The 17043-nt window shown below is 53.2% G+C and overlaps 1 protein-coding gene across 2 annotated transcripts in view; it reads left to right on the forward strand.

Moving 5' to 3' along the window:
* Positions 1 to 1484: 1484 nt before the first annotated feature.
* The window catches only part of LOC119955621 (lysine-specific demethylase 5C-like), a 46714-nt gene continuing 31155 nt past the window's right edge, over positions 1485 to 17043 (forward strand). For both annotated transcript variants that reach the window (XM_038782022.1, XM_038782021.1), the window contains exons 1-5: positions 1485 to 1698; positions 6355 to 6536; positions 10019 to 10143; positions 14716 to 14866; positions 15179 to 15293. In XM_038782022.1, coding sequence (XP_038637950.1) covers positions 1588 to 1698; positions 6355 to 6536; positions 10019 to 10143; positions 14716 to 14866; positions 15179 to 15293 — 684 coding nt within the window. In that variant the 5' untranslated portion in view covers positions 1485 to 1587. The remainder of the gene's footprint in view (positions 1699 to 6354; positions 6537 to 10018; positions 10144 to 14715; positions 14867 to 15178; positions 15294 to 17043) is intronic.

A 17043-nucleotide genomic window follows, 5' to 3' on the forward strand; every position in this document is an offset into this window, starting at 1 on the left:
TCCCTCCTAACCTCCGTTGCGTGTGCCCTCTCTCGCTCGTGCTCGCTCGCTCTTTCTCGCTCTCTTTCATGCTTGCTCTCTCTGTTTTTCTCTCTCTCTCTCTCTCTCTCAAAAGCCTTCACATCATTCCTAAAGTGCGATGCCTAGAACTGTACGCGATACTCCATTATAACCTCCTTGCTCTTGTACTCTGCCCCTCTTGATAAAGTCGAGGATTCTGTATCTGCTTCCTTTACCGTGCTCTCAAAACGGGCATGCCATCTTCAATGATTTATGCAGATATAAACCCAGATCCTCTTTGGTGACCAGCGGGCATGCTGGTTGCAACATCTCCACCCACAATGGATTTTCACTTCATCCATTACGTTTGCAATGTTCTCCCCACCAGAATGAATCGCTCGTTATACACATACAAAACTTTCTGTTGCTGTAACCACTGCTGGTGGCCACTGACTAAACAGACAGATCAGTCCTCACAATAAGAGTTGAATTAATACAGCCTTCATTTAATTCTCTAAAAGTTTAGCTCTGTGCTTATTTAAACCGTCACGTAAGTTTCAACAGTCCCAACTTGATCGAAATAATACTACCCGTTTGGGAGAACTTGGCCAGGCTGGAGGGTGTGCGCTGTGAGTTTCCAAACTCTGGTCTTGCTTGGACAACACTGACCCGTTATCACTGCTGAAATCTCGGAAGCTGCTGTGACTTATAAAGTTTTAGCTCTTCTTAGGGCGGCACGGTAGCATGGTGGTTAGCATAATTGCTTCACAGCTCCAGGGTCCCAGGTTCGATTCCAGGCTTGGGTCACTGTCTGCGCGGAGTCTGCACGTCCTCCCCGTGTCTGCGTGGGTTTCCTCCGGGTGCTCCGGTTTCCTCCCACAGTCCAAAGATGTGCAGGTTAGGTGGATTGGCCGTGATAAATTGCCCTTGGTGTCCAAAATTGCCGTCAGTGTTGGGTGGGGTTATGGGGATAGGGTGGAGGTGTTGACCTCGGGTAGGGTGCTCTTTCCAAGAGCCGGTGCAGACTCGATGGGCCGAGTGGCCTCCTTCTGCACTGTAAATTCTATGATCTATTCATATACAAAAAATCCCTGTAACGCACCTCGGCCTCATTCGTCCGCTCTCTCGCTGTTCCAAAACAGAAGTGTTATCAGCAAACTGCCCGGTTGCCCGTAGTCATTCTGTCTGTTCCCATGGAATTCATTCTGCAGAGAGCTGCAGATTGCTCTGTCAGCCTCTTGCAGGTTTGCCATCGCCCTCTTTCACCATCATGCCTCGAGGCACAATGTTAGCCGTCCTTTTTACTCACTTCACCCTAGTTGACGACCCCTAGGGTAGTCTAATTGGACAGTAAAATTATGCTGGCAGGGTGGGGGTGGGGGGAGAGACGGGGGGGGGGGGGGGGGTTATTCGCAAACACCACCCCGTGCCTTCATGTTCACCCCCGCGGCGCGACCTCCCGTTGTGTGTCGGTACTGACCGTGGCCTTCTCCTTCCTTCTAGCTGCCGGCCGGCCGCCGGTGCATTGAGCACTACCGGTGGCTGCGCCGGTACTGCGTCTTCTCGCACGAGGAGCTCATCTGCAAGATGGCAGCCTGCGCGGAGAGGCTGGACCTGAACCTGGCGGCAGCCGTCCACAAGGAGATGTTCATTATGGTGCAGGAGGAACGGAAGCTGAGGAAGGCGCTGCTGGAGAAGGTACGGCACTGCGAGGGTGGGGAACTGGGGTGGGGAAGCACGATGTGTGGGATGAATTCGCCGAGTTGGCACCGTTGGTGTCCAATTGCTCTGCGTTCGATTGCATGATCCTGGTAAGTGTGGCATGTACGGGAAGTGGATAATGTTCTCTCAGGGTTTGGTTGGTTAGGTCTGGGCGATGACTCAGAGTAAAGCAAACAGACCCACGGTAGCTGGGCTGGGATGAGCCTTGATGCAGACAGTCTGTGCTCGCGGAGGTATTTTAAAGCATTGTCAATAAGCCTGTTAGGCAGTTAGAAACTAGACCCACCCCCTCCTTGATCTATGGTAAATCAACTGTATGAAATATGCTGCAAACATGTGAGGAACAGCACACACCGTCTCGTCTCCGGGTGGTTAGTACAGAAGCAGGAGCAAGAGAAGGCCGTTCAGCCCCCCTCGAGACTGCTTCTCGCCCCCCCCCCCCCCCCCCACATTGCGCACAGTCGTGGCTGATCATCCCCCCCCCCCCCCCCCCCCCCCCCCCCCCCCTCCGATTCCCTCAATGTCCGAAAACCTCTCGTGACCTCTGCCTCGAACATACTCCCAAGGCCGAGCTCCCTCTGGGGAAGGTACCCAACTGTCAGAGCGAAGAGATTTATTCCTCGCCTCGACCTAAAACGGCCGCCCCTATCCTGAGATCGTGACCCTCCCCCCGCCCCGTGTTCACGACGCCCCAGCCAGGGAGAGTGGGCGGGGAACAGCATCGGCCCTGACAGACCCCTTCAGAATTTCATACCTTACAATGAGATCGCACCTCGTTCTTCTTTTTCAATGCATTTTATTCCAAACATGTAAAAAAATTAGCAACATGTGCAAAAACACACTCCACAAGCTCACAGTTTGTACAATTTTCCCCTTTCTACCCCCTCCCTTCCCCCCTCACCCCTTCCTCATGAACAACGCCCACCGTGTCTCGTAGCCCTCCGCTGACCCCCTCAACTTAAATTAAATCTTTTCCAATTCAAGAAAATTGTACATGCCTCCCAGCCGGTCCGCGCGCGCGCCGCCCCCCCCCCTCCCTTCAGCAAGCTCCTTCGCCGGCAATTGGAGAGGCGAAGGCCGCAACATTAACCCGCTTCCCCTACAGACACTTCTGAAGACCCCAAAGATCACCACCATTGGGTTCGGCCTGACCTCCACTCCCAACAATCTTAACGTCCCAACCACCCACCTGTTTAGGGGCAGCACGGTAGCATTGTGGTTAGCACAATCGCTTCACAGCTCCAGGGTCCCAGGTTCGATTCCGGCTTGGGTCACTGTCTGTGCGGAGTCTGCACATCCTCCCTGTGTGTGCGTGGGTTTCCTCCGGGTGCTCCGGTTTCCTCCCACAGTCACAAAGATGTGCAGGTTAGGTGGATTGGCCAGGATAAATTGCCCTTAGTGTTGGGTGGGGTTACTGGGTTATGGGGATAGGGTGGAGGTGTTGACCTTGGGTAGGGTGCTCTTTCCAAGAGCCGGTGCAGACTCGATGGGCTGAATGTCCTCCTTCTGCACTGTAAATTCTATGTAAAACTATGTACATATCACCAATCCTACTCTCTCCCAACTCATCCGGGAACATTGCTTCAATAAGGTATAATCCAGCAACCTGGGAAACATCCTCCACCCTTTCCATGCAAAGCCCCTCACCTGCACATATCTAAATTCACTTCTCCTCGGCAACTCAAACCTCTCCCGCAGCTTCTCCAGACCTGGAAACTTCCCTTCCAAGTAAAAATGCCTCAACCCTCACCAGCCCCGCCTCCCTCCACTTCCTGTATATGCCGTCCACCTCTCCCAGCTTAACCCTACTGTTCCTGAACAGCGGTGTCAACGCAGATATCCCCTTCAATTAAAAGTGTATCTGCAGCTGATTCCACACCCTGACCGTGGACTTTACCACCGGACTTTCCGTGAACCTCCCCAGAGCTAGTGACAGCGGGGCCATTACCATGGCCCTCAGACCGGAACCCCGATAGGACTCCTCCTCGGGCCTGACCACTCTGCCCCCTCTTCCCCCCACCATCGCCACAACGCGAGGCAGAATTCAGGACAGGTACAGCACGGGGTTAGATACAGAGTAAAGCTCCATCTACACTGTCCCCATCAAACACTCCCAGGACAGGTACAGCACGGGGTTAGATACAGAGTAAAGCTCCCTCTACACTGTCCCCATCAAACACTCCCAGGACAGGTACAGCACGGGGTTAGATACAGAGTAAAGCTCCCTCTACACTGTCCCCATCAAACACTCCCAGGACAGGTACAACACGGGGTTAGATAAAGAGTAAAGCTCCCTCTACACTGTCCCCATCAAACACTCCCAGGACAGGTACAACACGGGGTTAGATAAAGAGTAAAGCTCCCTCTACACTGTCCCGTCAAACACTCCCAGGAGAGGTACAGCACGGGGTTAGATACAGAGTAAAGCTCCCTCTACACTGTCCCGTCAAACACTCACAGGACAGATACAGCACGGGGGTAGATACAGAGTAAAGCTCCCTCTACACTGTCCCTATCAAACACTCCCAGGACAGGTACAGCACGGGGTTAGATACAGAGTAAAGCTCCCTCTACACTGTCCCCATCAAACACTCCCAGGACAGGTACAGCACGGGGTTAGATACAGAGTAAAGCTCCCTCTACACTGTCCCCATCAAACACTCCCAGGACAGGTACAGCACGGGGTTAGATACAGAGTAAAGCTCCCTCTACACTGTCCCGTCAAACACTCCCAGGACAGAGACAGCACGGGGTTAGATACAGAGTAAAGCTCCCTCTACACTGTCCCCATCAAACACTCCCAGGACAGGTACAGCATGGGGTTAGATACAGAGTAAAGCTCCCTCTACATCAGGGGTGGGCAAACTACGGCCCACGGGCCGCATGCGGCCCGCCAAAGTTCTTTATGCGGCCCACCAAGTCATTAAAAAAAAATATATATTTTTTAAAAAATTTAAATTATTTTTTTTTAAGGTTAATGGGGGGGGGGGGGGGCGCGCGCTGTTGGGTTACTTACTGGTATAGGGTGGATACCTTGACTTGAGTAGGGTGATCATTGCTCGGCACAACGTCGTGGGCCGACGGGCCTGTTCTGTGCTGTACTGTTCTATGTTCTATATGAGGCGCCCAGAATCATAACCGGGTGAAGTAATTATTTTACATAATATACTATGCGGCCCTTTAAAATTGTGAATTTCTGAATGTGGCCCTTGCACGGAAAAGTTTGCCCACCCCTGCTCTACACTGTCCCGTCAAACACTCCCAGGACAGGTACAGCACGGGGTTAGATACAGAGTAAAGCTCCCTCTACACTGTCCCCATCAAACACTCCCAGGACAGGTACAGCACGGGGTTAGATACAGAGTAAAGCTCCCTCTACACTGTCCCCATCAAACACTCCCAGGACAGGTACAGCACTGGGTTAGATACAGAGTAAAGCTCCCTCTACACCGTTCCCATCAAACACTCCCAGGACAGGTACAGCACGGGGTTAGATACAGAGTAAAGCTCCCTCTACACTGTCCCCATCAAACACTCCCAGGACAGGTACAGCACGGGGTTAGATACAGAGTAAAGCCCCCTCTACACTGTCCCCATCAAACACTCCCAGGACAGGTACAGCACGGGGTTAGATAAAGAGTAAAGCTCCCTCTACACTGTCCCCATCAAACACTCCCAGGACAGGTACAGCACGGGGTTAGATACAGAGTAAAGCCCCCTCTACACTGTCCCCATCAAACATTCCCAGGTCAGGTACAGCACGGGGTTAGATACAGAGTAAAGCTCCCTCTACACTGTCCCCATCAAACACTCCCAGGACAGGTACAGCCCGGGGTTAGATACAGAGTAAAGCTCCCTCTACACTGTCCCCATCAAACATTCCCAGGACAGGTACAGCACGGGGTTAGATACAGAGTAAAGCTCCCTCTACACTGTCCACATCAAACACTCCCAGGACAGGTACAGCACGGGGTTAGATACAGAGTAAAGCTCCCTGTACACTGTCCCTATCAAACACTCCCAGGACAGGTACGGCACAGGGTTAGATACAGAGTAAAGCTCCCTCTACACAGGTACAGCACGGGGTTAGATACAGAGTAAAGCTCCCTCTACACTGTCCCCATCAAACACTCCCAGGACAGGTACAGCACGGGGTTAGATACAGAGTAAAGCCCCCTCTACACTGTCCCCATCAAACACTCCCAGGACAGGTACAGCCCGGGGTTAGATACAGAGTAAAGCTCCCTCTACACTGTCCCCATCAAACATTCCCAGGACAGGTACAGCACGGGGTTAGATACAGAGTAAAGTTCCCTCTACACTGTCCACATCAAACACTCCCAGGACAGGTACAGCACGGGGTTAGATACAGAGTAAAGCTCCCTCTACACTGTCCCTATCAAACACTCCCAGGTCAGGGACAACACGGGTTAGATACAGAGTAAAGCTCCCTCTACACTGTCCCCATCAAACACTCCCAGGACAGGTACAGCACGGGGTTAGATACAGAGTAAAGCTCCCTGTACACTGTCCCTATCAAACACTCCCAGGACAGCTACAGCACGGGGTTAGATACAGAGTAAAGCTCCCTCTACACTGTCTACATGAAACACTCTGCGATTTATCTTCTAGGGCATCACGGAGGCGGAACGCGAAGCCTTTGAACTGTTGCCAGATGACGAGAGACAGTGCGACAAGTGCAAGACCACCTGCTTCCTCTCTGCGCTGGCGTGTTACGAGTGCCCCGAGCGGCTGGTCTGCCTCTACCACATCGACGATCTGTGCGATTGCCCTCCCAATCGGCACTACCTAAGGTAGGAATCTGCCCAGCCTGTCCCCCTGCCTCGCCTCCTTGCACTCTCAGCTCCTGACAAATTCGCAAAGTTCTACGGGAAGTGGGTCTTGTATTTGTGGAGTGTTTATTGCCAGATGCCAGAAGCCCTTCCGCTGCCAGTGAAGTGCTCCCTAAAGTGTGCAGTCAGTGCACAGCAAGATCCCAAATTCAGGCCTAGCAGCCAGAAAATCCGCCCTTGCTCTGATGCCGGTTGAGGGATAAGTTATGGCATCGGAGTAGAATACGAGAGGAATGGGGGAGCAAATGAGGGCTGAGTTCCGGAGGTGGGATGCGCTCCCACTGACACGAGCGGGGAGAGTGCAGACGGTTAAAATGACGATCCTCCCGAGATTCCTGTTCATCTTCCAGTGTCTCCCCATTTTCATTCCGCGGCCTTTTTTCAAGAAGGTCAATAAAACGATTATGGGATTTGTGTGGGCGGGAAAGTCCCTGCGGGTGAGGAGATTGATGCTCGAGAGGAATCGAGGGGAAGAGGGGCTGGCGCTGCCAAGCTTTAGTAACTACTACTGGGCGGCCAACATAGCTATGATAAGGAAGTGGATGGTGGATGCGGGGTCGGTTTGGGGGCGAATGGAGGGCGCTTCGTGCAGGGGCACCAGCTTGGCAGCCCTGGTTACGGCGTCCCTGCTGCTCCCGCTGGCACGGTACTCCACCAGCCCCATAGTGGTGGCGACTTTGCGGATCTGGGGCCAATGGAGAAGGCGCGTAGGGGGAATGGAAGCATCGGTTTGGCCCCCAATCTGCGACAATCACCGGTTTGCCCCGGGGAATATGGACGGTGGGTTCCGAGCATGGCGGAGGGCTGGGATTGAGAGGATGGGGGATTTGTTCTTGGAAGGGAGCTTCCTGAGCATGAGGGTGTTAGAGGAGAAACTTGGGCTGGTGGGAGGGAATGAGTTTAGATACTTGCAGGTGCGGGACTTTCTACGCAGACAGATCGCATCCCTCCCACACCTGCCACTCAGGGGGATCCAGGACAGGGTAGTGTCCAGTAGATGTGGGGGAGGGGAGGGTCTCACATATATATAAAAAACTTATGGGAGCAGAGGAGACTCAGATCGAGGAGCTGAAGCTTAAGTGGGAAGAGGAGCTCGGGGGTGAGATAGAAGAGGGCTTGTGGGCGGAGGCGTTCAGAAGGGTAAACACGACCGCAACATGCGCCAGGCTCAGCCTGATCCAATTCAATGTCGTCCACCGGGCCCACACGACAGTGGCTCGGATGAGTAAATTCTTTGGACTGGAGGACAGGTGCGCCAGATGTTCGGGGAGGACCAGCGAACCATGTCCACATGTTCTGGGCATGTCCAAACCTCAGGGGGTACTGGCAGGGTTAGCCTGACGTTGGTGGTGGGGAAAATGCTGGAGTCAACAGAATGGACACCAAATGGGCAGATGTTATGTCCCGGGTACTGAAAACAAGGGTGGCGATGAGTCCAGAGATGGCTATTTTTGGAGTTTCGGAGGACCTGGGAGTCCAGGAGGAGAGAGACGCCGACGTTTTGGCCTTTGCTTCCCTGGTAACCTGGCGATGAATTCTGTTGGCCTGGAGCGACTCAAAGCCCCTGAAGTCGGAGGCCTGGCTATCGGACATGGCGAGCTTTCTCGGTCTGGAGAAAATTAAGTTCGCTTTGAGAAGGTCACTGTCAGGGTTCGCCCGGAGGTGGCAACCATTTATCGACTTCTTCGCGGAAAATTAATTGTCGGCGGGGGAGTTAGGGTAACGTAGGTTAGGGGGGTAGTTAGGCTGTATGAGGGGAGCTGGTTTTCTTGCACAATATTGATTGTTCTTTGCAATTGTTTTACATTGTTGTTGTTTACTATGCCAAAATGTCTTAATAAAATTGTTTATAAAAAAAAAAAGAATACGAGAGGAAGCTTGAAGAAAACATAAAAACTGACTGAAAAACCGTCTATAGATATGTGAAGAAAAAAAGACTGGTGAAGACAAATGTAGGTCCCTTACCGTTAGAGTCAGGTGGATTCATAATGGGCAACAAAGAGATGGCAGACCATAGAACAGTACAGCACAGAACAGGCCCTTCGGCCCTCGATGTTGTGCCGAGCCATGATCAACCTACTCAAACCCACGTATCTACCCTATACCCGTAACCCAACAACCCCCCCCCCCCCCCCTTTAACCTTACTTTTTGTAGGACACTACGGGCAATGTAGCATGGCCAATCCACCTAACCCGCACATCTTTGGACTGTGGGAGGAAACCGGAGCACCCGGAGGAAACCCACGCACACACGGGGAGGACGTGCAGACTCCGCACAGACAGTGACCCAGCCGGGAATCGAACCTGGGACCCTGGAGCTGTGAAGCATTTGTGCTAACCACCATGCTACCGTGCTGCCCTATTGAACCAATTGAACAATTACTTTGGATCTGTCTTCATTACCCAAATAACCTTCCGGAAATACTAGGGGACAGAGGGTTTAGCATGAAGGAGGCACTGAAGGAAATCCTTATTCGTCAGGAAATTGTAGTGGGGAAATTGACGGGATTAAAACCCCATAAGTCCCCAGGGCCTGAGGCTCTGCATCCCAGAGTACTGAAGGAAGTGGCCCCAGAAATAGTGGACACATTGGTGATCACCTTCCAGCATTCTATAGACTCTGGAAGAGAGAGGGAATTATAGGCCGGTTAGCCTGACGTTGGTGGTGGGGAAAATGCTGGAGTCAATTATTTAAGGATGAAATAACTGAGCATTTGGAAAGTGGGGACAGGACCGGGGATTCACTAAAGGGAAATCATGCTTGACAAATCTCCTGGAATTTTTTGAGGATGTGACCAGTAGAATGGACAAGGGTGAACCAGTGGTTGGTGTGGCTGGACTTTCAAAAGTCCCACACAACAAGGTCCCACAGAAGAGATTAGTGAGCAAAATTAAAGCTCATGGTATTTGGGGTAATGTATTGACGTGGATAGAGAACTAGTTGGCAGACAGGAAGCAGAGAGTGGGAATAAACGGGTCCTTTTTAGAGTGGCAGGCAGTGACTAGTGGGGTACCGCACGAGGGACCCGAGCTATTCACAATATACATTAATGATTTGGACGGAGGAATTGCATGCAATATTCCCAAATTTGCAGGCGACACTAAGCTGGGTGGCAGTGTGTGCTGTGAGGAGGATGCAAAGAGGCTACAGGGTGACTTGGACAGGCTGGCTGAGTGGGCAAATGCAATATAATGTGGGTAAATGTGAGCTTTGGTGACAAAACCAGGAAGGCAGATTATTATCTGAATGGTGGCAGTTTAGGAAAAGGGGAAGTGCAACGAGACCTGGGTGCCATGGTGGAACAGTCACTGAAGGTCAGCCTGCAGTTACAGCAGGCGGTGAGGAAAGCTAATGGGATGTTGGCCCTCATAGCGAGAGGATTTGACGACAGAAGTAGGGATGTCTCGTGCAGTGGACTGACTAATCTGTTCCTTCTTGACAGGTACCGGTACACCCTTGACGAGCTGCCAGCCATGCTGCATAAGCTGAAGATACGTGCTGAGTCGTTTGACACCTGGGGGAGCAAAGTCAAGTCAGCGCTGGAGATGGAGGACAAGCAGAAGAAAAGTAAGGAGACATGTGTTGCCGCTGTGGTTGATGCTCTGACTGGTGCACTCTGTTACTTCCCCCCCCCCCCCCCCCCCCCCCCCCAACCTGAAAGAAGCCCTATTCACCCAATAACACAGGGGGTGTGCTCACTGACCTGTGTTCGCTCCCACCTTTTGACCTTCCCCAAATATATAACTCGTTCCCTGTGTCCCAATCCCTCCAAAACCTCATTTAAAGAACGGGATGTGGGCTTCGCTGGCTGGGCCAGCATTTGTTGCCCATCCCTAATTGAGAAGGTGGTGGGTGGGCTGCCTTCTGGAACCTCTGCAGTCCCTGTGTGGTGTAGGTACACCCGAGGTGCCGTCGGTGGGGGGGGGTTCCAGGATTGTGACCGAGCGACAGTGAAGGAACAGCCAATATATCTCAAGTCGGGGTGGTGAGTGGATTGGGTTAGGACGTCCTGGGTGAGTGCGCGGTCAATTTCAGCCCACTTGACCCGGAGTCGCAATTAATTTGACCGATGATTCGTAGAAAAACACCCGAGGTCTTTGGCCCTTAGCTACCCGATAATTACAGTCACCAGGTTTGTAAATTTAAACACCAGTTTTTTTATTCATAACAAGGACAGAAATGAAACGTGCAGCAAATACAACTGGTTAACTATTATCTAATTCCTAATCCAACCCCGCACCTCTACACACACATCACAAACAGACAGGACAGGGGCTGGTTTAGCACAGGGCTAAATAGCAGACCAAAGCAGGCCAGCAGCACGGTTCGATTCCCGTACCAGCCTCCCCGAACAGGCGCCGGAATGTGGCGACTAGGGGCTTTTCACAGTAACTTCATTTGAAGCCTACTTGTGACAATAAGCGATTTACATTTCATTTTTTCATTTCGGGAAGAGAGGGGTGAATAATAATAAGTAAAAGGTAAAAAAGAGTCTTTGTTTCAGATGCTTGTCTTTAGCACGCTTTCCTTCAAGCCGGACTTTCAGTTTGAAGTTTCCGCTTTCAGCCTGTAATAGTTTTCACCAGGGGCGGCATGGTGGCGCAGTGGCTAGCACTGCTGCCTCACGGCGCTGAGGGCCCGTGTTCGATCCCAGCCCCGGGTCACTGTCCGTGTGGAGTTTGCACAAACTCCCCGTGTCTGCGTGGGTCTCACCCCCACAGCCCAAAGATGTGCAGGGTAGAGGGATTGGCCACGCTAAAATGGCCTCTTAATTGGAAAAGAAATAATTGGATACTTCAAATTTAAAAAAAAAACCCATTCCATTCTTTGTTCGAAACAGAAATGTAATGGTTTTCACTGTGTGTTCATTCAGGTCTCTGCAGTTTCAGAAATACCGCAGCTCACAACATTTCTGGAGAAAATGCGGGGGGGGGGGGGGGAAGAGCAGGTCTTTTTCCCTGTGTGTCAACTCTGCTTTCCTTGTGTCTCTGGAAGTCAACCCACTCGGGCAGGGACCAATCACCACCTGTTACTGGGCGGAATGCGGCCTTTTGACCAATTCGTTGGCCACCAGCCAACCAATTGGACCGGGTTCCACCCCGTCTCCCAGGTGCCGAGAAGTCTGAGTTCTCTTGTCCAAAGCTCGCAGAGTGTATTATAGAACATAGAACAGTACAGCACAGAACAGGCCCTTCGGCCCTCGATGTTGTGCCGAGCAATGATCACCCTACTTAAACCCACGTAACCCGTATACCCGTAACCCAACAATCCCCCCATTAACCTTACACTACGGGCAATTTAGCATGGCCAATCCACCTAACCCGCACATCTTTGGACTGTGGGAGGAAACCGGAGCACCCGGAGGAAACCCACGCACACACGGGGAGGACATGCAGACTCCACACAGACAGTGACCCAGCCGGGAATTGAACCTGGGACCCTGGAGCTGTGAAGCATTGATGCTAACCACCATGCTACCGTGAGGCCAAATTATGTTTGGAACTTTTTGAATTCCTCAATCTCTGCTAATTCTCCTGAAGACACATGTCCATTCAGCATCCTTGGATCAAAAAATGATAAGGACAAAAATAAAGAAAGGGGAAATACGGGAATTAGCAGGATTCCTTACATTTGGAGGAGAGCTTCCAGGTGGTGGTGTTCCCAGGTATCTGCTGCCCATGTCATTCTAGATGGTAGCAGTCATGGGTTTGGAAGGTGCTGGCTAAGGAGCTTGGCAAGTTACTGCAGTGCACCTGGTAAATGGCACACATGGAGGGATGCTACGTTGTTTGCTGGTGGAGGGATTGAATGTTTTGGGAAGGCGTAGCAATCAAGCGGGCTGCTTTTTCCTGGATGGTGTCGAGCTTTTTGAGTGTAGTTGGAGCCGTACTCATCCAGGAAAGTGGGAGAATATTCCACCACGCCTTGCTTGTGCCTTGTAGATGGTGGACAGGTTTTTGCGGGGGAGGGGGTTGTTAGGAGGCGAGTTACTCGCCGCAGGAATCCCAGCCCCTCACCTCCCCCATCTGTACTCGACTCCAACCTTCTGAGGCCAAACAGCCCCGTGCCGCATGTCCCCACATCAACCTCTTCCCGCATGCCCTACTTCATCTCCCCTCTATCCCCTATATCCTCTATTCCTTTCATCCTTGTGTGTTTATCCAACTCCCCTCAGCCCCACCCATTGCCCGGCCCCCTAAATACATTGACGTTATTCACCCCGACCACTCCCTGAATAAGTGTGTCCCAGATTGCCTGGATAAGTGCGGCTCCCACAATACTCGAGAAGCTCAACACCATCCTGGAGCAAGCAAACCCCCTGCTTGATTGACACGCTAACCACCACCTACTCACAGCGGCAGCAGTGTTTCCGTCTACAAGATGCACTGCAGCGAGTCGCTAAGGGTCCTTCGACAGCACCACCGAAACCCACCACCTGTACCCCCTAGAAGGACGAGGGCAGCACACGCTGTGGGGAACACCCACCGCCTGCAAGTTCCCCCTCCGGGCCCCCACACATATATACACATATATATACACGCACACCATCCCGATTTGGAAATGTATCAGCTTTTCCTCCACCGTTACTGGGTGCAAATCTTGGAACTCCTTCCCTAACAGCACTGTGGGTGTATCTACACCACACAGGGACTGCAGCAGTTTAAGATGCCAGCTCAAGGGGCAATTAGGAATGGGCAACAAATGCCTGGTCCGGACAGTGGCACCCACATTCCGTGAAAGAATAAAATAAATCTTCCCCCTCTACACTCCCCGTGGGAGCAAGTTCCACATTCTCCCCAGTCCCCGTGGGAGCGAGTCCCACATTCCCCCCACTCCCTGTGGGAGCGAGTCCCACATTCTCCCCACTCCCTGTGGCAGCGAGTCCCACATTTTCGCCACTCCCCGTGGGAGCGAGTTCCACATTCTCCCCACTCCCCGTGGGAGCGAATCCCACATTCTCGCCACACCCCGCGGGAGCGAGTCCCACATTCTTGCCACTCCCTGTGCAAGCGAGTCCCACATTCTCCCCACTCCCCCGTGGGAGCGAGTCCCACATTCCCCCCACTCCCCGTGGGAGCGAGTCCCACATTCTCCCCACTCCCCATGGGAGCGAGTCCCACATTCTCCCCACTCCCCGTGTGAGTGAGTTCCACATTCTCGCCACTCCCCGTGGGAGTGAGTTCCACATTCTCCCCACTCCCTGGGTAAAGAACTTTGTCTTGAATTCCCCCATGTTTGGATTCATTAGTGACCATCGTGTATTGATAGCCCCCTTGTTCTGGTCTCTTACCCCCCACCCACCCAACGCGCACGCACACACACACACACACACACACACACACACACACACACACACACACACACAAGTGGAAACATCTTCCCTACATCTACCCACTGCATCATTTTAAGCACTTTGATCAGAATTAATTCCTCCTCAACCCCGTCTTCTTATTCGCTTATTCGCAAGCTGTGACCCTTTCCAGTTCTAGATTTCCCATCACGAGGGGGGAAACATTCTCCCAGCGTCTGCCCTGTGACCGCGGCGCCCCCCCCCCCCAAGAGCATACGGCGGAGTTTTCACCGTCATCGGGGAAGTCAGTGAATCGGGAGGAGGTGCCGGGGCAAGCGGAATCGGCGGAGGAAGGGGGGGGTGAGCCCCTGAGGAAGGGAGTGAGAATCGGAGGGGGTGGGGCCAGATAGCACTGGCGGACTTTAACGCAGGGATAAGCAACAAACGTCGGGCTTCGTCCAACGATTCGCCCACCTTCCCGTGAACGGATAAAGAACAGAATCTCCTTCGGGGAGGATCCAGTCAACCTGCCCCTGAAGTAGACACTCTGTTGGGTCACTTTTCAGCCATGTGACCAGAGATACAAAGGGTGTTGTGGGGGGGGGGGGGGGGGGGGGGGGGGTCGTGGTGGGAGAGCTAGGCCATTCCCCACTGTCCCGATCGCTTTGGGGAGTCGCGGGGTCAGGGAGTATTCCCCCGCCCCACCCAAAATGACGAAAACAGTGGGGAACGGCTCAGTCCGGTTTCGAGACGGAGAGGTGCCTCGGCGAGCGACACCGACTCGACATGTTCCCTTTCTTTGATCTTGCCTTTTCCTTTCATCTCATCCCCACCCGTTCCCCCACCAGCGCTGGAGGATCTGAAGGCACTGCTGACGGAGGCCAAGGAGAAGAAGTTCCCGGAGAACGGCCTCCTCCACCAACTGAAGTGCAGCGTCGAGGAGGCGGAGAAGTGCCTGGCCGAGGCCAGTCAGCTGGCCCTCAGCAGGAAGGGAGCAAGGTAGGGCGGGCAGAGGGGAAGGGGGGCTGCTGGGGGGGGGGGGGGGGGCGGAATTCCACAGACTGACCCCTCTCCGTGAGAAGAAATTCCTCCTCATCTCAGGCCAGCCTCGGATTGAGGGCGCGGGAAGAGGGGGTTGGTTGAGGAGGGGGACTTGTGCTACTGAGCACGGTGATAGATTCCTCGCCCCCTCCTTGTTCCCTCCGGAAGTCAGGCCTGAAGCCTCTTAGTCGGGGAGAGCATTTCTAGCTGGGACATTGCTCGCAAAGAGAGCCAGAAAGTGCCACCTGACTGTCGTCCTTGTTGATCTAGGCCTCAGCCGGACATCGCCGAGCGGACAACCAAGCTGACCGTGGACGAGCTGCGACTGTTCATCGAGCAACTGCGGAGCCTGCCATGTATCATCACCCAAATCCAGGACATGCAGGTTGGTAACTAGCTTTGGGCAAAAAAAAATGAATAAATAAATAACTTTTATTGTCACAAGTAGGCTTAGATTAACACTGCAATGAAGTTACTGTGAAAAGCTCCTGGTCACCATATTCCACTTTCTCCCCACTCCCCATGGGAGCGAGTTCCACATTCTCCCCATTCCCCGTGGGAGCGAGTCCCACATTCTCCCCACTCCCCGTTGGAGCGAGTCCCACATTCTCCCCACTCCCCGTGCGAGCGAGTCCCACATTCTTCCCACTCCCCATGGGAGCGAGTCCCACATTCTCCCCACTCCCCGTGGGAGCGAGTCCCACATTCTCCCCACTCCCCATGCGAGCGAGTCCCACATTCTCCCCACTCCCCGTGGGAGCGAGTCCCTCATTCTCCCCACTCCCCATGGGAGCGAGTCCCACATTCTCCCCACTCCCCGTGGGAACGAGTCCCACATTCTCCCCACTCCCCGTGCGAGCGAGTCCCACATTCTCCCCACTCCCCGTGGGAGCGAGTCCCTCATTCTCCCCACTCCCCGTGGGAGCGAGTTCCACATTCTCCCCATTCCCCGTGGGAGCGAATCCCACATTCCCCCCACTCCGCATGGGAGCGAGTTCCACATTCTCCCCACTCCCCGTGGGAGCGAGTCCCACATTCTCCCCACTCCCCGTGGGAGCGAGTCCCACATTCTCCCCACTCCCCGTGCGAGCGAGTCCCACATTCTCCCCACTCCCCGTGGGAGCGAGTCCCACATTCTCCCCACTCCCCGTGGGAGCGAGTCCCACATTCTCCCCACTCTCCATGGGAGCGAGTCCCACATTCTCCCCACTCCCTGTGATAACATGTTCCACATTCGCCCCACTCCCCGTGGGAGCGAGTCCCACATTCTCCCCACTCCCTGTGATAACGTGTCCCACATTCTCCCCACTCCCCATGGGAGCGAGTCCCACATTCTCCCCACTCCGCGCGGGAGCGAGTCCCACATTCTCCCCTCTTCCCACGGGAGCGAGTCCTACATTCTCCCCACTCCCCGTGGAACGAGTTCCATATTCCCCCTGTAAGAACCAGTTCAACAGTCCCCAAACTCTCCAGGTAAAGAAGTTTCTCTTGAATTCCATCCCCAATTGGATTTATTAGTGACCATAATATATTGATGGCCCCATCACATGTGAAAACATCCCCTTTTTCTCATCCTGAAAAATGAAAATGAAAATCGCTTATTGTCACAAGTAGGCTTCAATGAAGTTACTGTGAATCCTGGCAGCTTTACTCTGTATCTAACCCCGTGCTGTACCTGTCCTGGGAGTGTTTGATGGGGACGGTGTAGAGGGAGCTTTACTCTGTATCTAACCCCGTGCTGTACCTGTCCTGGGAGTGTTTGATGGGGACAGTGTAGAGGGAGCTTTACTCTGTATCTAACCCCGTGCTGTACCTGTCCTGGGAGTGTTCGATGGGGACAGTGTAGAGGGAGCTTTACTCAGTATCTAACCCTGTGCTGTACCTGTCCTGGGAGTGTTTGATGGGGACAGTGTAGAGGGAGCTTTACTCTGTATCTAACCCTGTGCTGTACCTGTCCTGGGAGTGTTTGATGGGGACAGTGTAGAGGGAGCTTTACTCTGTATCTAACCCCATGCTGTACCTGTCCTGGGAGTGTTTGATGGGGACAGTGTAGAGGGAGCTTTACTCTGTATCTAACCCCGTGCTGTACCTGTCCTGGGAGTGTTTGATGGGGATAGTGTAGAGGGAGCTTTACT

The sequence above is a fragment of the Scyliorhinus canicula genome, chromosome 21, assembly GCF_902713615.1.
Source record: "Scyliorhinus canicula chromosome 21, sScyCan1.1, whole genome shotgun sequence".
In the NCBI taxonomy this organism is placed as follows: Eukaryota; Metazoa; Chordata; class Chondrichthyes; order Carcharhiniformes; family Scyliorhinidae; genus Scyliorhinus; species Scyliorhinus canicula.